The 25,515-nt window shown below is 44.9% G+C and overlaps 1 protein-coding gene across 1 annotated transcript; it reads left to right on the top strand.

Annotated features, from left to right (window-relative positions):
* The first annotated feature begins 33 nt into the window (after positions 1-33).
* LOC135080912 (nuclear pore complex protein Nup133) lies at positions 34-23,623 on the top strand. Its single transcript, XM_063975643.1, has 16 exons — positions 34-69; positions 116-223; positions 270-377; positions 424-527; positions 1,094-1,257; positions 2,001-2,131; positions 5,930-6,142; positions 7,510-8,256; positions 13,383-13,519; positions 15,978-16,138; positions 18,687-18,820; positions 19,394-19,630; positions 20,140-20,334; positions 20,759-20,869; positions 22,055-22,169; positions 22,956-23,623. Exons 1-16 carry the CDS (start codon positions 34-36, stop codon positions 23,105-23,107), a joined length of 2,853 nt encoding a protein of 950 aa, XP_063831713.1. The 3' UTR covers positions 23,108-23,623.
* The last annotated feature ends 1,892 nt before the right edge of the window (positions 23,624-25,515 follow it).

A 25,515-nucleotide genomic window follows, 5' to 3' on the forward strand; every position in this document is an offset into this window, starting at 1 on the left:
CTCGACACCACCGTGCTCGCCATCGCCGCGGAGATGCTGGACGACATCCCGGCCGGAGACCCCAGGTGGGTGCACTGCCTTCCTGTGACACCTGCGGCGCGCCAACCTCGAGCAGCTGTTCCCGTCCGCGCCCGAGCCCGACGTCGACGCCGCGCTCGACACCACCGTGCTCGCCATCGCCGCGGAGATGCTGGACGACATCCCGGCCGGAGACCCCAGGTGGGTGCACTGCCTTCCTGTGACACCTGCGGCGCGCCAACCTCGAGCAGCTGTTCCCGTCCGCGCCCGAGCCCGACGTCGACGCCGCGCTCGACACCACCGTGCTCGCCATCGCCGCGGAGATGCTGGACGACATCCCGGCCGGAGACCCCAGGTGGGTGCACTGCCTTCCTGTGACACCTGCGGCGCGCCAACCTCGAGCAGCTGTTCCCGTCCGCGCCCGAGCCCGACGTCGACGCCGCGCTCGACACCACCGTGCTCGCCATCGCCGCGGAGATGCTGGACGACATCCCGGCCGGAGACCCCAGGTGGGTGCACTGCCTTCCTGTGACACCTGCGGCGCGCCAACCGAAGAGCAGAATGCATCTTAGCCTTGGGGTGTCCATTGCTGAACATAGTCGTCCTCAAATGATTTCCTAATTGACCGGTTAGGAACGAGCTGCATCCAGCGCCTTTATCATCATCATTCAGCTACATAACGTCCACATAAGCGGGAGGTCTGATTTTCAGATTGGCTGCCTTTTAGCGACCTGCATCTAGCGCCTTCCTACTACTTTTATGAGGTCGTCGGTCAACGCTGCACGTGTCGTTGCAATGCCTCCATTCCAGAATGTTAGATTTAGGACACCACACTATCACTAGTGTTTTAAGCGTCGTCGTTTTGCTTTAGCGAGCAATCGTCGAGACTCTATGTTTTGCAGAGCTGGCATCGCGATCGCGCGGTGCTGACGCATACTACCGTCTTTCGAACGTCACTCCGCTGTGCGGAGGCCTTAAGCCACTAAAGTTCCACTGAAGCGTTAATAATTTTGATTTTGTTTTGTTTTATGTATTATAAATGACGTTTTCAGTATTTCATTCTATCTGTTTGCAGATGGAAGTCCCGCGCGGGCGGGCTTCGCACGCGCGTGTCGCTGGGCAGCTCGGCGGCGCTGCAGCAGACGCACCAGCTGCGCGACAAGCAGCGCGCCTTCACGCTGTTCCGCGACTTCCTGCGCGCGCACGGCCTGCTGCGCCGTCTGCAGCTCGTGTCCACGGGTGAGCAAATCACCTTAAACTTACCATAAATAGGCCCGGTTTTCAGAAGTTGAAAGAAGACGAGACTAGAGGAGTGGAGATGTGAGTCTTCGTCTTCTGGTGTGCGAACCGCGCCGATGGTGGAGAACATTAAGACGCATAAATGCGGGCACCTGTTGTCGCTGGCGAAGCTAGCATTCATTTGTATAGATTGTTTCATCCACGAAGACGCGCCCCACCATCCTTACGCTAATGTTTGAGTGTTATCGATAGATGCAAAATTTTATCCATGAGTGCACACACACACTACAATAATGACGCTCGGATTATTCGGATCAAACTCCCCGCAACCCGCGCTTCCCTCAACCAAAGATTGGTGGGGCGCGTCTTCGTGGATGAAACGATTAATAGCATTCATTTGTAAGTGTTTTTTTATTTGTGGGCTCACTTTTAGTGACCACCAACTAGCTTCAAGAGGTATTTTCCCGGTCACCAACAGCCTACGGCGCGTAGCAACATACATACATAATAGCCATGCGTTATGGGCTTTCTTTGGCGGGCATTTGACTGCCTCGAGTGAGTTTTACCTATGCCTATTCATTTGTATAGCTGTAGACCTACGGTATTTTCTAGATGCGCAAGTAGACGTGCGACCAGTGTAAGAAAATGAAAGCAGTGTTTGAAATGAAATACTTATTAAATTGATAAAGTTTATTTTCCCATGGAAATTGTATTATTTTTGACATGTTTTGGTTGTCGGTTAGAGTCTGGCGGCGGAGTGCAGAGCACGGTGTGGGCGTTGTGTGGACTAGCAGAACAGTTGGCCATCGCCGCGGCGCTGCGCCGCCTGCAGCACGGGCCCGACGCGCAGCTCATCGACGCCGCCATCTACCAGGTGCGCCTCCTGGGGGAGGAAAAGGAAACATTAAGTGCTTGTTCACGTAGGTACGCGCGGGCGCGGGGGCGGGTGCGGGCGCGGGAAACGTTGCGAGCTCGTGTTCACATTAAGGCCGGGTAACAGAGAAAATGGCGAAAATGAGGTTTTCATTTTTCATTTTTGAGGTACTAAACAGTAAAATTAAAGGCTAAGATTTTTTTTGGGCATAGTTGAGGATATTTTCTAGGGCTATTAACGGATGGAAACACGATTTGATGAAGTTGACTCGATAGAATAAATTCCCAAAGTTACCTCTATTCGTTTTCTAATTATGGTTTTATTTTTAAAATAAGCGATTTGAGATTCTGAATCTTTTACTAAACTAAAGTTCAGAAATAACTTGAGGGCTTTTAACGGATGAAATTTTTATATTGCGTCTTATTTAGTTACTATGTTAAAAAATGTGGAAAAAATCGCCCATGACGGCTTGGACAATCTCAATCAGTCGCGCGGTGGCGCTTACGGAGGACGGACGCGTGCCAGTTTTTTGGCCGTGACAGTTCTCGATTTGTCAATATTTTTGACAATGATGACTTTGATAAGTCACAGTATAATAATACCAGTGTTACTGGAGAAAGCTAAAATTTTTGATAATTAAGAATTCTGAATTTTGTCTACCTATTGAAATTTAAATCGTTGGCATCCTTTTAAACTAAGACTCTACTCATGATACATTCCTCAAATATGAGACAAAACCAATGAGTTAAAATTACATTTTAATAGTACCTACATACAATCGTCTTCACTCTTTAGAAGAGCACACTGACACAAATAAATAATAAAAAATTAGGTCAGTGGGTCAAATATAGGGGCAGCTGCACGTCACTGAAAGACGATTCTGTTTACTCGGCATCTGGGCTGGAGAACATGAATCCTTGCTTACAGATGCAGATGTAAATAGAGTTATAATTGGACAAATTTTACATGAAATGTTTAACAGAACTCAGTTAAAAGACACATACATGGAATACCAATAAGGTTGGGGCGAAGCGGCGGGCGGAAAGCTAGTTTATTTATAATTATGTAAGAGCATAATTATTAAAGTCGAAGTCAAACATTCTTTATTTGTGTGGACCTATATTAACGAGAGATTACAAGAGATTACAAGGCGTCAAATATTTCAAGAAAAAAATTAAAAACTATTATAAAGCTAAATTTTGCTCTCATGGAGCCTTTACCTACTCTGACAAATTAAGACTTAGAGAAGAAACTAATAATAAAACTATTTAACTGTCCTGCAATGAAAAGCTTGATCGGGTACAACACCTCAAGTTATTCCAGAACTTGATTTCATTAAAAGACTCCGAATATCAAATCGCTTAGGTATCTAAAGTCAAACGATTCTGAAATGTCAAGTGGACTAATGAATAACCCATTAAGATAGTAGCGCCCTCCTGTCAATGACATACCTGGAACGATAGAGTTTTGAACAACTAATAAAAATGCTTTGTCCTAAATGACTGACGGATATCGTAGAGACCTGAAAGTTGGAAGGTGTGTTCTTTTTATGACGTAGGCATCTCATAAGAAAAGATTTTCCGAAATGGGGTCATGAAATGAAGGGGGTGAAAAAAGGGGGCAAATTTTGTATGGGACAAAGTGATTCCTTGGTTCAATCTACTTGAAATTTAGTTTAACAATACCTTAATATAATTCATGAAAGACGTGTGGAACGGGTAGAAAGTAATTTTGGCAGTCATTTTCTTCGAAGTTGATATCAATACTACTTAGTGCCTTTGATTTAATTACTTTTTATTTTTACAAGTGTTTGAAAACTCCATTGATTGTGTTCAATGTCAAGTGAAATCTCAAATTGAAATCTCAATCTCAATGAGGAGACTCTGTATTTATTCCTAGAATTCCCCAAACACCGTCAAATTACCCTTTCGAATTCAAGACAGTGCAGTTTCCCATCAGTCTGCTTCGTAATGACTATAAACAAAGCTCAAAGTCAAACTTTAGGGACCTCTGCTTAAACTCCCATGAGTGCACAGAGGTACGCAGGTAACCGCGTGTGATGCTCATAGCAATTTTCGATAGGTACAGAACCCCGTACATATGTCATACATATTATAGAAAGAAAACACCCAGACCAATACAAACAAATATGTTTCTGCAATTTTAGTATGATATTTTTATTTATTAATAAACAAAGAGACTGAACAAAATTGATGCGTACCTATACTGATTAATGTTATTATCCACATGCAAAGCTTCGTGAATTGCAACAACTATAATTAAATTTATTATCCAAGCTCTAAATAATCGCTACTAAGAGTAACTTATCATAAAAAAAAAATCCAATCGCTCGACGTAATCTTGAAATTCTTAAGCCGGCGCAGAACTTCCAGAAGGTCGGGCGACGCCACGGCCACTTTGAACCGTGTTTACTTCTGCAGTTATATTTTATATTTATTCGATTCTAGAATATATTCCCAAAAAGTCTGAAAGGTGTTTTAATTTGTATCACTTGGATATGATTTCTATTAGAAAGTGTTGTGAGTGTGACGCTTGAAGGGAAGGAAGTCAACCTAACCTAACCAACTGCGTATTTCTATACTGTGTAGCTGGAAATTGTGGCGGGAGCTCTTTGACGCGCTGTTTTCGGCGAAGAATTGCGCGCGCAGATTTTGACAGCGCGAAATACCTACTTTAGAAGAAATACCAAGCCTTAACCACCAGGCGTTCGCGCGAGTGTGACGTACTATGATATCGTTTCTAGCGACAAGTTCAAACTGGTTGAACTTACCTGACGTCGCGAGTGAAACGCGCGCGCCGCCGCTAGTTTGACATGAACACACACAAACATCTTCACGCGTTGAAATTACCGCGAGCGCTCCGCGCGCGCCAGTCGCTAGCTTGCCCGCTAGTTAGACCGCACGTGCGTTTCGTACGTGAACACTTGGAATCACTACATATGTTTGATATTTCGTCACCGCGCCCGTGAGTCAACGTGAACAAGCACTAAGAGCCTTGCCACTGGCGGATCGCAAGCGTTTTCTGGGCGGAGGCGCCGCGGCATTTTGCAAGCATTTTGGCGACCGCGGCGTGCCTGCCGCTCCGTTTACAATTCGCCAATGTAGCAAGGCCGCCTTTAGGCTTGAATTTACTTCTACGCTGTTGTCGAAATACATAATTCTATGTATATGAGACATCGTATTGCAATGTCAGCGACGTGCTTATTCCTAATGTCGTCTTTTTTATTTTATTATAATTTATTTATTTATTCTACGTGATCGACGTCAGCTTAAAAAGAAATCTAAACCTTAGGCAGAAATTCATCGCTATGCTCTCATGGACAATGTGTTAATAAAGAGATATGTAACAATGCGCCATGAAGTTGTCGATTGTACAAGTATCAGAATTGCACAGAGTGAGACTGCAGAGTGAACGCTTAAAACTTCCAATTGTTTAGCTATAGATTCCTAACAGTGTTAATATGTCATCATCCATATAAATAAAAATTGATGTTCGTTAGTCTGATTAAAACTCGGGAACGGCTGGGCCGATTGAGCTGATTTTCAACCGACTTCAAAAAAAGGAGGAGGTTCTCAATTCGACCCGTATGTTTTGGTTTTAAAATGTTTGTCGTAGTCCAGGGTAGGTCTAAACGGTGAGCAAATACGCGCGCGATATTGTTTTTCTCTGACAGGCAAAATTCCACGCGGGCGAAGCCGCGGGCGGAAAGCTAGTAGGCTAATATTTGTGTGTGATTGTGTACTACGTTTAACTAATATGCCCCTTTCAAAATCGCAGGTGGTGTGCGGCGACAGCGGCGAGGTAGAAGAGGAGCCCGAAGTGGAGGCGGCACTAGCGTCGGGCGCGCTGGCGCCGGCGGACGCGTGCTACCGGCGCGTGTCGCGCATCAGCCGCGTGCTGCGCGCACTCGCCACGCTGCCGCACGCGCGTGCCACGCCCGACCCGCGCGCGCACGCCGCGCACGTGCACGCGTCTATGAACATCATTAATGTACGTACACGTTATTAGCTTAGAAATTTTGAACTTTATTGTTTTGTCTCTAGACGTCCCTTAGGGCAGGCCTGGCTCACTCCGCGCGGTACATCCGATAATTACCTACAGCGAAGCGCCCCGCCGGCGGGTATTATATCAGTCGAGTGTCACGCGCACGCCCGTCAGGACGCTGGCGTGCGTTGTAGTATGATTATAATTTTATGATCGAAGTATTATTTAAAAATGGACATAAAGAGAAAGAAATATTGTGCGGCGTTTTTTTTTCGCTTCCCAAAGATGCTGAAAGGTATGTTGGCCATGTAGGTAATCAATAATTCTTAGGATAGTATAGGAACCTAACCTACCATGACTACTGCTCAGAATGCGTTCGTTCGTTTCAGCAAAATGACGTCCACTGCTGGACAAAGGCCTCTCCCAAGGTTTTCCATAATGAATGCGTACTTACATACATACGTGTCATGAGGTACGTACCTCATGACATATAAGTAGATTAATTATTTTTTTCACTAGACAGCAACCCTAACAGCGTAAGAAGAGTTCAGAGGCACGCGATAGAAAGAGACAAAACTTGTAGGTGAATAAAATTGTAGGTACGTAGTGCTGTGCGAGCTGAATTCCACTGTATCGCGTCGCAGCAAGACTCGCATTTATTTAAATCGTCTTGCGGAGTAATCCTTCTGTACCTGTACTATTACTTATTCTGTGCTTAGGGTTTCCGCTAAAACTCGCGCGTGTCTGTATCGAACAGACGACGCGCGGGGCGCGGAAGCGGGGCGGACGTGTTTATTTTGCTCCTGTGTATCTTAATGTTTACAATGATTTATCCGAACAATTGATGTGTGGTGAATTTAAAGTTACATCGCTAATTGCTAAATCTATCTAACTGTGAACCTTGAGTGTTAAAAAGTGGACTAGTTTTAAAACAGTGAACGAATTTATAAAATCAGCTGTTACATTTTGAACGTGTGGTGGTGACCGATAGTGTCGTGTGTCCTTGCTAGGCGAGGTCGGTCATTGAACTCACTGCGCTCGGATCGGATCGTTGATCTTCGTCTGCGATCGTAAAATCACCGCAGACACATAATAGACAATTTCGCCCGCTCACTGCGTAGCACCGTGGTGTTGTGAGCGTAGCGTGCGATTAAAGTTCACTTGTCTTGGGACCCTGGTTCAAATCTCGAAGTGACATATTTTTTTTTTTTTTTTTTTTTTGGGATTTCCTCTTTTAAATAATATATTTTTGAAAAATGGCACCGAACAAAATTATCTGTGGAGGGTGCCGTGTTGTTATTGAGGACAAAAGATTTTTGTTGTGTAATGGCTGCGGCCAGTATTACGACTTGATTTGCGCTAACGTCTCGCAGAAGAGATTTAACAACACACTACCAAAAGATTTCAAGGATGCCTGGCGATGCGCTCTCTGCAAGAGCAACCAGCCGAAATTGGACAACACCAACACCCCTGTCCGTGCTGCAGCCGAGGGCGTCACACTGCAGAGAGGAGCTGCAACCAAAAGTCCTGTACAATTGGACATGTCGGCCACTGAGCAGTCATTAACCTTTATGGGTAACTTAAATGACACTGCTCATAATATTACCGTTGAGATGTCTGACTATCAAATATTTGCTATGGAGTTGCGCTCATTTAAAGAAGAGATGCGGGAAGAGCTCAGGGCCAACAGAGTACAAATACAGCAGCTTAATGAAACTATAGCATCGATTTCTAAGAGAGTCACTGAGAGTGAAAGTCGCATTAGTAAGCTCGAAGAGCGTATGCAGGTTTTGGAGGACAGTCAGCCCAACGACCAGACACAAAAATCCCTTGCGGCCTCTATTGAGCATCTGAAGGCTGAACTGAACGATAGAGATCAAGACCTTCTTCTGAACGACGTTGAAATCTCCTGCATACCTGAACAGAAGGAGGAAAGTCTGTCGCATGTGGTCACGGTCCTGGCAAGCAAACTGGGTGTTGCTTTGTGTAACCAGGACATCGTAAGTGCCACGCGTGTGGGTCGCAAGTCTGAGTCCGGCGAGCCGCCTGCGCGCCCGCGCCCCATTGTCGTACGGATGGCGCGGCGCGCGCTGCGGGACCAATTGCTTCAGGCCGCCAGGGTGCGTCGAGGTGCTACTACGGAGGGAACTGGACTTCCTGGAGCGTCGTGTCGTTTTTATCTTAATGAAAGACTAACAAAAACCAATAGACAGTTATTTAGGCGTGCACGTGATCTGGGCAAGCGGCTTGGATGGCGTTTTGTGTGGACACGAGATGGCCGGATATATGTGCGTCAGCATCCCGGCAAAGACTCTCCGCGCATTCGTCTCTACACTGAGGCCGATTTGGTCCGGGTTTTTGGTGCTGATGCCATTGGTTCGTTTGTTGATGGTAAATAGTGATGGCTGCCCTGTGATGGCGACTCTAACAATTTTTAACATCAGTTGTTACTTTATAAGAGTTTACGGAATTGTTACAATTATCCATAATATTTTAAAAATGTATTTTGATTGTAATTGCTGTTTGTTTCTCTTCTATTATCTGGTTGCTGTCTTAATACTATTGATTTGTATGGGCTTGTTAAAAGTTTTGTTTTCAAATAGTGTGAGTGATGTACTTTACTTTTTGTGTTTTATTGCTGGAGAGACTTGTGTGGGAAATTTTACATTGGCCATGGGATGTTTACTCTTGTTTGTTTTTTTTATATTGTCACTTGCATATTTTTTGGTATCTGAAAAGCTTAACCATAATTTTACTCTAGATTATTTGTATGACGGTGTGTGTGTCGTGGTGATGCAGGGCAATACTGCTGGTTTTTCCGATGAACGTCTTTTGTGTCAACACTCTGATATCATGACTTTCTATAATTATTATTACACATTGTTTTACTGTTTATACTATATACGTTCATGTAATTTTAACTTATTTTTATTTGGTAAAGACTTATTTTATGTATTGTTGACCACAGTTATTGTAAGTATTGCATATTTAACTAAAAAATATTTTTATTTTTATACAGTATATTTTATTTATATTATTATATCTAATAATTCAAACATGAAATACACAAGCTTACACTTTGAAGTCTTTTTATTAATTTACTTTAAGAAATGATCTCTAAAACAAAATATCTTAAATTGGCGCTGTATAATGCTGGATCTTTGGGAACCGGTCATGATGACTTTATCGTGGCAATGAAAAGGTTTGACGCGGATGTAGTTGCTATAAACGAGACTTGGCTGCCGGCTGGCCAGGAGGCGCGTGCGCCTGTCGTGCCAGGGTACAAGCTGCGCAACGCCCCACGCCCGCGACACATGCGTGGCGGTAGGGGCGGTGGCGTCGGGTTTTATGTCAAGCGGGATCTACGCGTGCGCTTTTTGAAGCACCCCGTCGCAGATATTGAACAGTTGTGGTTGTCAACACAGGTGAATGGCTTCCGTGTTGTAATCGGGACGGCATATAGACCTCAATGGGTTAACGAGGATACATTTCTTGATGCACTGACGGAATCAGTGGTTTCCCTCGCGAACCACGATTGCCTTGTTCTGTTGGGAGACTTTAATATTAATTTACTAGATAATCGCGATAGTAGGGTTTCCAAATTGGAGGGTTTTCTTCAGTATTTGGACCTAAAGCAGGTTGTGCGGGAACCAACACATCTATCCGCTAACTCCGACACACTTATAGATTTGGTCTGTACAAACTGTAAAATACGAGATGTTTTTGTTTCTAACATTACCGGGTCCATCGGCCACAAAATGGTTAATGTCATTCTTTCACTGAAGAAACTTAAGGTCCCCGCAAAGGTGATAACATTTAGACCTATAAGGGATATTGACTTGGCTCAGTTTGAGACTGATTTGTCCGCGATAGACTGGGAGGAGGTGTCAAGTATCCCTAGTGTGGAAGATATGGTTGGCGAATTTAACGACCGGCTTCTCTCTCTTTTCGATATTCACGCGCCGCTAATTACGAGAAAGATCAAACCGGCTCAATCGCTGCCGTGGATAACGAACATGATCAAATTTATGATGAACCTTCGTAATGAGGCATATGAAAAATATCGACGCACAAAATCTATAGTACATAAGAAATACTATAAAGATCTTAAAGCCATTGTTTCCACTAGCATTTATAATGAAAAACGCGCTTATTTTAATCATTTTGTTAATAAAAATGTCAGCAATGGTAAAGCATTTTGGCGAAATGTAAAGGAAAAGGTACTGTTGAGCGCCGATGAAAGCGATTGCTTGCCGGAATGTTTCGATAACGCTAACAACATTAATTCTCATTTCTTAAATGTACCTGGGACCAATACCATTTCAATTTCTCAATTGTCATATTTTGTTCATCATCGCTTTGACGATTCCAAGCCACCATTCACGCTGTGTCCTGTTAGGGAGTTTGAGGTAGCAAAATATATTAGCGCCATTAAATCTAATGCAATTGGTAGTGACGGCATCAGCAGGGACATGATCGTGCTTACTCTACAGCAATCGTTACCTGTTATTACCAGTATTATCAATAGCTCAATAGCGACAGGGGTATTTCCTCATCAATGGAAAAGTGCACTGATAACCCCATTGCCGAAAGTCGATCACCCCGCCGAACTAAAGGACCTTCGACCGATAAGCATTCTTCCATTTCTATCAAAAATATTGGAAAAGGCAATACACGCGCAACTGGTTAAATACATAGAAGGCAATAGGCTCCTTCCGTCCCATCAATCTGGTTTCCGAAAAGGCCGTGGTACTGTCACGGCACTTCTCGATGTGACCGATAATATACTTGCCGATCAGGATGATGGACGGGGCACTTTGATGGCACTGCTGGATTTCTCACGTGCATTCGATAGTATAAGCATCCCATTGCTTCTTGCCAAGATGTCTTACTATGGTTTCGACACTCATACAGTTACATGGTTTGCGAGCTATCTGAGTGGCCGGCATCAATCGGTCAAACTTCGAAAGGAAGACGGTTCATACTCGATTTCGGAGCCCAGTGTGGTCAATCGTGGGGTTCCTCAGGGTTCTATATTGGGTCCACTCTTGTTTATTTTATATAGTGCAGACCTGGTACATGTAATCAAACACTGCAAATACCATTGTTATGCAGACGATGTTCAACTTTATATCGCCAGTGACCCAACTGAGATACATGCTGCCTCACGCGCACTGAACGATGATTTGGACGCTATTGCTATCTGGTCAAATGACAACGCTCTGTCACTGAATCCGACTAAGTCTAAGCTTATGGTTCTTGGTTCGTCAAAGTTGACTGAAAGGATTGTGAACGCTGATCCTGTAGTAAAAATTATGGACACAGTTATTGAGATGGTTAAGGAAACGAGAAATCTGGGCATCGTTTTTGACGCTGGTTTGCGCTTCGAGAGCCATGTGCTGGGTCTCGTCAGAAGCTGTTTCTATCGACTGAAGATTTTATACAGGGTCCGTAATCTTTTGTCCGAAAAGTCGCGTATCGTACTCTGCGAATCGCTGGTATTGTCACGACTTAATTATGGTGACCTCGTGTACGGGCCACGCCTCTTTAGTAAAACGAAAAGCATAATACAACGTGTGCAAAACGCATGTGCCCGTTTTTGCTTTAATATACCTCCACGAACACATGTATCACCGTTTCTAAATAGTGCGTCCATGCTGAATATGGAATCCCGCAGAAGGCTACATATGGCCACCCTTATGTTCGATCTCGTTTCGCTAGAAAGTCCCGAGTACCTGCATGCTAAACTGAGGTTTTCTGATTTCCATAGGCGTTACGGGCCTGGTCTGCCCAGATCTGCCCGTGTACCCCTAGCGATGCACAAGCACAGAACTGTAGGTTTCACGGGCAGTTTCCGCTACCAGGCTACTAAGTGTTGGAACAATATACCACCTCCAATAAGAGCAGCCAAATCAAAGCATGCATTTAAGACTCTGCTTAAATCTGCATTATTGGAGTCGCAAAAACCTGTAACCTGATTGCGCCTTGGTAGTGGTTTCTGATCTGGTCCAGTGGTTTCATGCGTGGTTGTTTTGTTGAACCCTGGCATAATTTGCATAATTTTTATTTTTATATTATTTTTATCAGTGTATTTTCTCCTTTCCTCTTTATCATAAATATCTTAATCTATTTAGTTATATTTATGTACTTAAACTCACCACACCCCAACCGTCACGTTGACGTGTTACGCGCGTTCTTTCGTCCTTAGGCTATAGCTGAAAATCAGTGGTTTGCTTTTAAGTAAACCAATTACTGAGCTATTGCCGTTTTGCATTGCTGCGACACACATTTCTGTATAAAGTGTGTACCTATATTGTATGTCATAATGATTTTTTTTCTTTTTATTTCTGTCTTACCATACCATGTCATATTGTCCTGAGGGTACTATTTTGTCCTACTTTTGGTACTTTCTGTTTGTAATGTGTGTTTCTGTTATGCAAATAAACGTTTTATCTATCTATCTATCTAAAAATAGTATGAACATCCCACTTAACATCAGGTACGATTGTGGTCAAATACCTACCTTGTTTTGCATAAAAAAAGCAGCGCATGTGTATGACGTATTCACGAGTTACGTATGCAGCAGGCCCTTCTGACCCACCGCACTACCAAACACCACACTACCAGTAGTGTCGTGGGGAATATTTCCGTGCATTATTAGGTGTACGGTACGCCACCGGGCACTCGCCTGTGCACCCGTGTAAGATTCTACCGTCGTCGTCTATGTTCCTCCGGAAAAGGCACAGCGGGCGACTTTAATTAAACTTATGTACAGGCTTTTCGTACACATGGCGCGTGTGTGATTACTAGATTGTGGCAAATACCCTTATTGCCTTATGTGAATATCCTTAGTGAAGTTCTGCATTAGCATCAAGTGACTGTATACATTTTGTATACACGCACGTATACTACCCATGAAAAAAAAGAAAAAAAGAAGAAGGAGAAATCAAAATCAAAAAATTGAAATCAAAAATGTTTTATTAGTTAACAAACCAATTTTATACAAAAATTGTGACATAGGAATTAAAAATATACCTATACGTGCCAGGCTAGGATGCGCACCGTGATATACTTTATAGACGTCAAAATGTATGTGAAAAATCGATAATATGGCGTGATAACGCTTATCGCGGCGCGCATCCTAGGCCTACAGATAATTACCGCCCATTCAGACAGTGCTAGTTTAGGGTAAGTTTAACAAATAACATAGGTATTAAAATTTAATGAACACTGTATTTATTCGCAGACGGTGCTAGGCGAGGCGCACAAGTGCCGCGCGGCGTGGGCGGCCGAGGTGTGCGGCGCCGCGCCCGCGCCCGCGCCGCCGCTCGGGCCTCGCGCCTTACTGCCCGCACTTGTACAGATGCTACGCCTGGCTCTCACGTAAGTACAGATACTGTTTAGCTTGTGCCAAGGGTTGGCTTGCGGAATAGATAGGCTATACTTTAGATCTTAGGCTGGTTTTAGTGTCACGCGGACCGTCCGGTGCGGCTCCGCTCCGCACAGTCGATCTGTATCTAGGGAGCGTTTTAGAGTAATGCGGTCCGGAGGAACCGCTCGCTCCCTAGCAGTTCATACAGATCGGCTGTGCGGAGCCATCCGCGCTGACGGTCTGCGTGACACTAAAACCAGCCTTCGACTAGGCTTTGATGCAACCTATTGTCAAAACCAGGGGTCTTCAAACTTTGAAGCCTTGGGGCCATAATATTTTTTTCGGTATGTTGCAAGGGCCATATCAATTTTAATTTTTCGGCCCACCTATGCAAACATAGACTTCGTATTAAACTGTCGCGGACCGGATTGATGGCAGTGGCGGACCGGATATGACGGATCGAGACCCCTGGTCAAAACCATCGACACATGTTAGATGGTGTATGTCCTTTTAAGATTCAACTAAAGCCTGGTCCGTGAGCACGTAGAATTTTGTCCAATGACCCCAAGCTACCCATCCTTATCGCTCGTGCGTAATTATATTGCTGTCGCGACTGTGCAACGACAAAATTCTACGTACTGGTACTGGTCCATGAGACCAGGCTTTACTTGTTGTCAACTTTCCCCGGGACAAACTTGACCTTCACTGGTTGGGTTTTTATTGGCGGTCAAGCTCTAGATCCTGGCTACACAGGAGTTGCAACGGTGGGAATGGTCCCGTTTTAGTTGTTTTCACCCAAAGCGTTCTTAGGAGCAAGACTTGAAACCGGTTTGAATAATACCGTTATTATTACCGTTTTTTCCGGTTAAAGATCGAAATGAATTTGGATTTCGCACGGAGTTTAACCTGCAGAGACATTTCCGACGAGCAACTGTCGCCCTTACGTTGGTTTTAGGAAGAAGAAGACGAGTCGAGAGGAAGATGAGAAGAAGACGAAAAGAAGTAGACTACGAGAAGGAGAGAAGAAAATGAGGATAAGAGAAGAGAAGACTACGAAAAGAAAGGAAGAAGACAAGGAGAAGAGAACATTACGAGAAGAACAGATGAAGACTACGAGAAAAAGAAGACGAAGAGATGAAGACTACGAGAAGGCAAGAACACTACGAGAAGAAGAGAAGACGAGGAAAAGGATACGCGAAAAAAAGAAGAAGAGAAGACTACGAGAAGAAGAGTAGACTACGAGAAGAGAAGACTACGAGAAGAAGAGTAGACTACGAGAAGAGAAGACTACGAGAAGAAGAGTAGACTACGAGAAGAGAAGACTACGAGAAGAAGAGTAGACTACGAGAAGAGAAGACTACTAGAAGAAGAAAAGACTACTAGAAGAAGACTACGTTCCTGGTGGCAGGTCTATGCGCTGTGATACAGCGCCATCTAGTTCTTAGTGGACTACGCGGCGTCATACAGCGCCATCTAGTGCCTGGTGGCAGGACTACGCGGCGTGGTACAGCGGCATGTAGTGCCTGGAGGCAGGACTACGTGGCGTGGTACAGCGCCATCTAGTGCCTGGAGCAGGACTACGCGGCGTGCTACAGCGCCATCTAGTGCCTGGTGGCAGGACTACGCGGCGTGGTACAGCGCGAGGAGAAAAAAAGACTACGAGAAGGAGACCTATGCTTATGAATAATTAATAAATGATTTGCCTAGTGTGTTTCACAGTCATTTCCTATGTCACGGTAGGCGTGGCCTTTAGTAACCTCCCTCCAGTTCCATCTAGTGCCTGGAGGCAGGACTACGCGGCGTGGGACAGCGCCATCTAGTGCCTGGAGGCAGGACTACGCGGCGTGCTACAGCGCCATCTAGTGCCTGGAGGCAGGACTACGCGGCGTGCTACAGCGCCATCTAGTGCCTGGAGGCAGGACTACGCGGCGTGCTACAGCGGCATCTAGTGCCTGGAGGGAGGACTACGCGGCGTGGTACAGCGGCATCTAGTGCCTGGAGGGAGGACTACGCGGCGTGCTACAGCGGCATCTAGTGCCTGGAGGCAGGACTACGCGGCGTGCTACAGCGGCATCTAGTGCCTGGAGGGAGGACTACGCGGCGTGGTACAGCGGCATCTAGTGCCTGGAGGGAGGACTACGCGGCGTGGTACAGCGGCATCTAGTGCCTGGAGGCAGGACTACGCGGCGTCATACAGCGCCATCTAAGTGCCTGGAGGCAGGACTGGTAGTGTGGTACAGCGCCATCTAGTGCCTGGTGGCAGACTACGAGAAGAAGAGAAAACAGCAGTAGAAAAATCAGACTACGAGAAGGAGACCTATGTTTATGAATTAATAAATGATTTGATTTGAATTGCCTAGCGTGTTTCAGTATAATAATCTCCTATGTTACGGTAGGCGTGGCTACAGAAAACCTCCCTACCTCTCTCGTGTCCCTTCCGCCTCCTTATTGACATAACTTACACCACAGCCAATCTGCACACAACTGCCCGGATCCGAACGTGCGGTGGCAGCTGTGCGAGACGGCGGGCGCGCTGGCCGACCGCCTGCTGTCCGACGCGGCCCCGCTGCGCGCGCCGCACACGCGCCACGTGCACGACAAGCTCAGCCAGGACATCATCCGCCCCTTCAGTGAGTATGAGATCCTGGTGCAGTCCTGTTGTTCCCTCTGGTCGGACACCCTGGGGGGCAGGATTTCGATTTCCCCCCAGAGCTCTCCTGGACTGAACAGGCCCCTAGTCGGCCCCCAGCAGGATTTCGAATCCCCCCCAAGGACCTCCTGGACTGAACAGAACTGCACCGAGATCCCTGATGTCCACCAGTAGAGGACAAGGAAGCCCACTGTCCGTTAAGTATTGGACAGTTACATAAGGACCAATAGGCCCGGTTTCCACCAAAGCGGAGCGGAGTAGAGCTTAAAGTATCAGGCAGTTTAACTTTTCTATTGAATTTGACAGCTGTGCGGAGCGGAGAAGTGGAAATAATGATTCTGTTATTCAAAACACTTCTCCACTCCCCTTGGTGGAAACCGGGCCATAAGCGTCCACAGGCATACTCCCGCGCGCGAGAATAGACCTTAGGACGTTCTAGCGTAAATCATGAAAACTGTCCTATTCTATAGCAAGTGATTTCTTTTTTGCTATAAATAAATGTTATCTATTAATTTAGGCCGGTTTTGAATAAATAAATGAAATAAAAAACATGAAATTTTAGAATCGCGCTGACCGCTCGCTAATCGTCGATGCTGACAGATCCAAATGTATGCAATTGAAGGGAATGTTCCTGAGTGACACTGATCGCTCGGCGCCGACGCTCATACATTTCGGTTGTCATCGCTGACGGTCAGCGTGATTCTAAAACCAGTCTTATAGAACCCAAAGTAGTAATTTGAGTATTTTTGTAAACGCCTGCTTCTTCTCCAGCTGAGACAAAAGCGGAACGAATCCCTCAATCGAACTATGCAACGGCTTATCCAAAAGAAATCTTCCCTAAACCATCAGTTTTAAAAAGGTAACGCCAAATATGAGAAAGAACTAGGTTCCTGCGGCAGTGAAGTGTTGACATAATAATATGTGACGTCGTAACAGACCTGTAACAGTGTACACGTTTAGAATCTTGCGGCATTTGACATAAAAAACAAACTCTCCCGAATCTCTTCACTGCCACAAGAACCTAACGCCTATACCTAAAGTTACCAAACCTATCCCACTTACCTCCAGATATGCAGTAAAAGATATGGTATAAAATGGGTGTCGAAGGATATAGAAGTATGGATGGTTTATGGATTTAACGACGGGAAACGAAGCTGGGAATTCAGACTCTGCTACTGTTCCGCAGAACTTCGACTTGGAACTCGGCCCCGTAGAGGAACTAAGCACATTCAGTCGGCACCTCGAACTCGGAACTCGGCCTTCGGAACTCAGGCGCGGAACTCGGACTCGACAACGAACGCGGAACACTTGGCCAGGAACCTCGGGTCACGGAACTCGGCCTCGGAGCTCGCACTGTGTTACTTCAGGACCGTCTGTTTAGAGCACGGAACCAATCTCTGAACCTTGGAATCTGGACAGAGGTCTAAATTTCCAGCTTGGGTAGGTGTGGGAATGGTAGGGTAGGAATTCTTACAGCACAAAAATATGTGATGAAAATATGTTAACATTACTATGACTAAATTATAAAGCTGGGTTGTACCACCTTATAACTTTAACACACGTCAAAAGTCTGTTTAACTCTATACAGAAAACACCGGTTATGGTTTTACTCACGGTTAAAATAGGTGGTGCAACTTAGCCTGAATCCAATAGTTTCAAATATCCATTTATCATCATACTCGTACTTACGTGGTTAAGGAAGTCAAATTACTACTTTGGGCTCTACAATAAAAGGACTAAATAGCACAAAAAGAAATCACATGACAGCGTTGAGGTCAAGAAGTGGGGGTATGAATAAATTGACGCCGTTATCATTTAATAAAGCATCCACAGAACTTAACACTATTTTCTGATCAGGAAGTGGGGTATGAATAAATTGACGCCATTAGAGTTTAATAAAGTATCCGCAGAACGTAAAATACTATATCCTGATAAATGACGAGGATGAGCCGGCTGGAGATCAAGGCTGATAAAGGTGACTTAAGGTTTTCGTCCACTTCTTATCGCTACCCGACAGAGGTGTGGGGCCCTACCGCCTATACCAAACTGTATTTGGGACGTTAAAGTGTCTCGAAAAGGTCCTACTGGCCATCCACTAAGATTCGCCCCGCCAATTTTTGTTCAAGGGAAGCGCGGTGTGCGGGGAGTTTGATCCGAGCGTCATTCGCGAAATTATTGTGGTGTGCGTGTGGACTTATGATAATTAGGGTGTACCGTTAGCGCTCAAACATCAGCGGAAACATGCAAACATGCATACATCCTACTAATATTATAAATACGAAAGTTTGTATGGATGTCTGGATGTCAACATGTTTGTTACTCTTTCACGCAAAAACTACTGAGAATCATATATCCAGAATAACTTATAGGCTATTATTTATGACGATCTGTGACAAACTAAATTTCACGCGGGTGAAGCCGCGGGAAAAAACCTAGTAAACTATAAACGATAAGGACGAATGGTGGTGCGCGTCTTCGTGGATGGCACTATCAATAATACACGAGTGAACTGACGATGACTTGTGCAGTGGAGGAGGGGCTGACGGAGCGCGCGGCGGTGCTGGCGGAGAAGTTCCGCGAGTGGGAGCTGCTGGTGGAGCTGTGCGTGCGCGCCGCCGACCTGCCGCGCCTCTACGCCTACGTCGACAAGTATCCCAGCGAGGTTGGTGTTCGTGACTCTCCTGTACGCCATGTAATCTGAAATGGGAAATGTAATGCAACATTGAGCAAGGTGATGAATAAGTGTGACAATAAATTTAGTGCATCTTCAAATTAGACGCATATGGAAGCGCTGCAGTGACGCCACTGTGCCGCGCCACTACTAGTTTTCATACAACCATACAGCATCTAGAAGCGCAACAGCCACACGTCTTTGTCACACTGTCACTTAGGTAGTATCGCTGCAACTGCGCATCTAAAATTGTATAAAAATTATGAGTGGCGCAGCAAGCTCTGCAGCCACTGCAACGCTTCCTCGCGCGTCTAATTTATAGGCGCCCTTACTGTCTCAAACTTTCAGTGTAATGACAACTCTTTACAATGAAATACATAGTTCAAAACTAGATGACGCCACTGTATAGTAAATCCACTGTCACTCGCTAATGACGAAGACATTGACGCCATTTGGTGAACTGTCGCATTTGCGTCAACTAGTGAGCGTAAATAACTGTCATTGAAAAACAACCAATGACGTAATTACCTTTCGAACAATTTATCAGCGTCTCAATCCTTGCAGGGCGTGGCCGAGTTAGCATTCGCTCAGATCGTGGACGGCGGCGGGCCTCTAGTCTCCGCTTTGGTCCGCTGCGAGCGGCCCAACGTAGCTTCTAAGCTGACGGCGTGGCTGCAGGCCTCGCCCACCAGAGCTCATCTATTAGCGCTGCAGCGGCTGACGGCGCGCGACTACAGCGCTGCCGCGCCGGCGTTAGCGCAGCTGGCTGGCGAGGAGCAGGACTCGGTTAATAGGATGACTGTGAGTATACGGGCTACTTGTCAGCTCATAATGTCAAGAGTTACAGAATTTCCCATTCTGGTTCAGATAGAGTGATCACAAGCAGAGAAGTTACTATTATGGAGTCTAACTTTGATCCAAAAAATGAAAAGTTGTTATGAGTGAAGGTCTAAATCTAGAAGGTCATACAGACATACAGAGCTTGCTGCTTGGTTACAAGCTTCCGCCATTTCTGTTTTCGGTGCTGGGGTTAACTTTTGGGGGCTAGTTGAAAACACTAGCTACACAGGAAATGCAGGCCAGGTGCCCGATTGTAGACCACAATATTGCTACAAACAACCGCCTGTTGTTCAAGTGTATTTGCCGGTTTTCCTGGTGTTGCTAGCAGAAGCTGGTCGCCACACGCCAAGAAGTTAAAATTTAATTCTACGTCCAACAGTGCTCTAAACTGATAAAGATCTAGTTATGTTTGACTGTAAACTGCTCTAGGCTGATAATAATGATTTTAAAACATGCTTACCTCGTTCCAGACCATGGCATCCCTAGCCAAGCTGTGTATCCTGGCATCCGACGAGCCGGAGAACCAGCCCGCCGAGACGCGGCGTAAAGTGGAGACGTGCCTGGCGCTCAGCGACCAGCACGCCGCGCTGCCGCGGGACATCCGCCTGCATTACGGCCTGGACGCGGAAGACACCAAAGTTATTCCGCCTGAGGAGATGATCCAGGTGAAATATCTACGTCACAACAAACACTTGATATTCCCGAAATTCTCTCGAAAATATCCTGTGTGCTTACCATAAGTTTACTCAATACTCAATTCTTAATTGCATCCATAATGTTACAGAGGTGGTATGTATATGGTTTTATAAGATACAATTATGGACCCTGTCGGGCACAGCATTCTAAGAGAGATACGACGTTTACGATAGGTATGCTCGCAAAAAATCTATGGAGATTTTTGTTCTTGAAAGTAGCCGCTGGGGGCGCTGTACAATTTGTCATACATTGAATATAATTTTTGTACGCAGTCGCTAGCGAGCACACCTAACGTAAACTCATGGTAAGCACACTGATCTTTTAATGTTTTAAATACATACGATACGGTTATCTTATTTGCAAATCTAGTAATTTTATATTGTCTGTCCGTAGATGTACATCGACGCAGAGGGCCAGAACCTGACAGAGTATGACTACAAGAAGGCACTGGACCTCACGGACTACGTACCTGATATCGAGAGGCGCGACGATCTGCGCATGAAGGTAATCTACCGATCATGGGAACCAATCTTGCTTAGTTCTTGGTGTACAACCAGCTCTATTGTTGCCAAATATTTCAAGTCCTCGGCCCTGGAAGCAAACACAAAAACTTATTGAATTAACGTTCACATCGGGTGGATGGGATCGCGAGGAACGGTCATTCTGCTCATACAAGAGTAGAGTAAGCAAGACGACAAGTGTGCCTCGCGAGCCTATGCGTCTGGTGTCGACTTATCTTTACACTTATTGTTCCCTCGTTCGTTTCAGTCAAATGACGTCTACTGCTGGACAAAGATCTCCCCCAAGGGTTCTTCCCGCGACCTTCACCAGATCGTCGGTCCACCTAGTGGGAGGCCTGCCCACGCTACGTCTTCCGGCCCGTCGTCGCCACTCGAGAACTTTTCTGCCCCAACGGCCATCGTCTCTACGAGCTATGTGCCGCGCCCATTGCCACTTGATTATACAATGAGGGTTTTCGCGAATGAAAAATCCGCCAGATGGCAATACGCAGACGCGAGGTCCAAATGCTGCATGATTGGTTATTTTTGACATGACATTGACAGATATGTCAAAATCCACCAATCACGCAGCAGTCAGACCCCACATCCACGTCCCGCCATCTAGCGGATCTTTCATTCGCGAAAACCCTCATTCTGCGGGTTATATCGTTCCCTCGTAAATGTAAAGAAATAAAAATATTATTGTCACTCACCGATAGAAGTATGTTGTACAGTCGCGGAATGAAAAGGTTCGTCACCTTAGTGTCGGTTTTCGCATGCAATAGGTACTGTAAGAGTCAAACCTGCCAACATAACCGTGCAAGAAACAGTGCTGCTAACATTTAAATAAATATGACGTTTGCTAACAAATAAGGTTTTGCTTGTTTATTTTTCTATCCTATCAGTACAATCAATGTTACAAAACGTAGTTTTTTTTTATTTAATAGATAATGGCAGGTTGAACCAACAAGAAGGTTTTAGTTTATCAATCATAATAATCTTCTTGACAAGTTAAATCGTCAAACAACTTTGATCTGAATAATTTTGAACTTTACTGACGAACAGTTAAAGATTATTTTCTCTATATATAGTTTCAAAAGGTAATATGTGCTCGCGATTCGTTGAAGGAATCAATTTGAAAACTGACGAACCTTTTCATTCCGTGACTGTACATCATTTGTGTGTGCAGGTGTGGTGCGCGAGCATCGTGCGCGACGACTGGGCGGCGTGCCGCGTGGAGGCGCCGGCCGACGAGCTGCAGCGCCGCTTGTTCTTCCGCCTCATCGACCTCGTGCACCTCATGGGTGAGTGCATGTCTGGAGACAGGAGGACACACTACATTCCTTATGCTAACGTCGCTCGCTTGCGTTATAAAGAAGTGGCGGCAAATGGTGTCACGGCGCCAAAAAGAACAAATCCCACCACCACCCATGGTTCTTCCTGCCTCACGGCGTACGAACCGAATCTCGGGAGAGCGCGCGGGTACTTGCTCTGGGCTCTTTTCCCCGGGCGCTTTGCTTGACTCCCTACAAATTTCTCTGATCCATGTGCCAAAAAGAACAATCGAGCATCAAGCAAATAGGGCTGGCTGGAAAGTAAGTGTCTGGTGAAAGACGATGCATACCTATTATAAGCTTGTTCGAAAGACCACGTACCGATAAGCGCAGCGTGAATACCACACCCCAAAGTGCAAGTTTAAAGTGCACAAAGGCGCTGGGTGAGGGTCGCTTTGAACTCCAATTGACTGAAATAATGAAAATGAAAATAATTAAATGAAAATCATAGGGCAATTTAGAACTTGTAAACGAACACTATAAGCGTGGCTGTGTTCCGCATCTTGACCTTCAACAGGGGTGACGTGTGAAACTAGGAATAAACATATGGCTTACCAAGGGCAACTTCAGGTTTTTAGTGGGTAAATCCTGCCCTTCTGGCTGGGAGAACCCCACATAACTCACTAGCTGCCCCCGTAGCTGGTGGGTATAAAAATTCAAGTATTTTCCTGAAAAAAGCGTAAACAATGCATTGTCCTCATGTCTTAAATACTTTAGTGTCAAGTACCTTATTATAATAAACGGTCTTCAATCCAGGCGGCGAGGTGGAGCTAGTGCTGCCAGGCGCGGAGGAGCTATTAGCGGCGCCGGCGCTGTCCGCGCTGGCGCAGGACGCGCGCTTCGGCTACATCCTCAAGTACGGCTACGAGTGCCTCGCCGCGCGCGACCCGCCGCCCGCGCAGGCCTAGCACGAACCAGACACTTCCACCGATGACTCTACCATAAGCTGATCTAAAGCCCGGTCCGTGAGCACGTAGAATTTTGTCCAATGACCCCTAGCTACCCGTCCTTATTGCTCCCGCGTAATTATGTTGCTATAGCGCTCGCACACTCACTGCGGGTCGCACAGTCGCGACAACAATATAATTACGCGCGAGCGATAAGGATGGGTAGCTAGGGGTCATTGGACAAAATTCTACGTGCTCACGGACCAGACTATACACCAAACGATTTTGAACTTTGACTTACCGCTTTCACTTTTAGGCGATTAGCAGCGCGACAAACACGCTACTGACGCGCGATAATTACATACTATGTGACAGCGGATGCATGCCTTCACATTATAAAAACGCTCTAATGTGAAAGCGCTCTTAGGCTGGTTCCCTAAAATCGATTCTTGTCCAAATCCGTTCTTTGACTGTCAAATTTCAATCTGTTTTCGATCAAATATCCATAATTTTTTATGCTTTTACACTTTAATATTGTTTAAATTGTCTTATAAACAACAATATGAAAATGTAAAAACATCGAAAACCACAGATATTTTGACCAAAACATATTGTAATTTGAAAATTGATGAATGAATTTAGTTAAGGATTGATTACAGAAAACCGGCATTAGTTGTAAGATTCAAAATCAGTTGAGGAGTAGTGCTTATGGTAGGTGACATTCTGGCGACACACAACAGCTCATTAAACTGAACAGTATATAATCTTATGTAATTCCTGAAACAAATGTGTAAAGTTAGATAGCTATACGTCTACATTGCTGCAAAACGTCCGCTATAATCACTTTTTAAGACCTGTGTGGATATGTTCCCAAGAAAAAAGCGGAACACGCGACGGCTTGCGTAGTTTGTAGACGACAGCACAAGCTAAACATTATCTTTCATCTTAATGTCATGTTGTAATATCTATAGTCTGATGTGCTGTCGACCTGCCAAAGCTTGTGTAGAACTCAAACTCACTGTAATAGTTGCCATAAGCAATAAAACCATTCATTTACTACTGTGTAATTTTGTACTTTCATCAGTACTGCTTTATGTGTGATTCACTATGTGAAAAAACATCTCACGCAATCACCAACTCAGTGTTCTTTTCAAAATTGCGTTCATAGTGATTTCGTACTAAAACCACGGACTTGATGACTACGAGAGAAATGTCTCCACACCCAATAAGATTCTGTAACTTGACAGCAAATACAAAGAGACCTATAAAAATATTTTCAAGCCAACATTTGCCATTCAAATAATGCATTGCCAATTCGATTAAATAGTTTCTTAAAAACATTCCTAACTGATACGCGATGACGATTGTATTTGCTGTCGGGCTGCATTTAGGTTTAATACTTTGTACTTGGTGTCTCTTACTAGTTCTTTTCCAATATTTTATTTGGAAAACTAAAAGATCATTCACATTCCGAAAAGTAGATTTTATTTTCTGATAATGAACTTCTGATAAGTGTGTGAAAATTAATTTAATTTTTTATATCGATGTTTTCGCTTAGTCGGATTTCTCTTTCCACGACTTGTCTCCCAAGAGATGTATGAGTCATATTGAAGTAGAGAAGTCCATCTTTTTATTGTGTGTTTCATGCAGTAAATAATTGATTTTGTTGACTGTTTCTATGTTTCATATCTATCTCTAGAAGAGTAAATCGTGGAATGATACATTAATAAAAAGATACGCCAAGTATGAAGTTAGTATGGTAAGCTTAGTCGTAAGCTAGTGCTAAGTGTAGGTAAGTCAGCCGCGGCAATGCCACAGAGATGGGTTGCCCGGCTCCCCAGCGGATGCGTGGGCTATTCTGGAGACGCTCGACACGCCTCCAAAGCCTGGGTGCATGCGATATCGCACGATATCGAATGCATTACAGAGTTAGAGCAATCACAATATTCAGAATCAGAATCATCATTAAAGGTTCGACCAAATCTACGCGTGCAGCACGCGTGCGCGATTGAGATGACGATGGCGATACTACTGATCGCCATTGTTATCGCCATCGCGCACGCGAGCGACTGCACGCGTTGGTTTGGTCGAACCTTCATTTGTTTTGAATTATTTCAAATTAAATGTTCCCAAATAAAATCAAATCCCATAACAAGAACACCGTCATTTCAGTACTAATTTTTACACAAGTAAAATTCCCATATTAAAATAGTCTTGCAATACCAAATAGTAAGTAGATATACGCTACTGCTTGCTACGTGTCGACCGGCTTGGGAGTAACACGCCCAATCTGCACCATTTTTGAACTCACCATTCGATGAATAAAGGCAGACTGACTTAGGCTTAGTTAGGAATAAGATAGGCTAACTTTTTGTTTTGTTTTCGCTTCTTATCTCAGATGACGTTTCAAAAGGGCGTGAAAAGTGACT

Source organism: Ostrinia nubilalis, chromosome 18, assembly GCF_963855985.1.
Source record: "Ostrinia nubilalis chromosome 18, ilOstNubi1.1, whole genome shotgun sequence".
Taxonomy (NCBI): domain Eukaryota; kingdom Metazoa; phylum Arthropoda; class Insecta; order Lepidoptera; family Crambidae; genus Ostrinia; species Ostrinia nubilalis.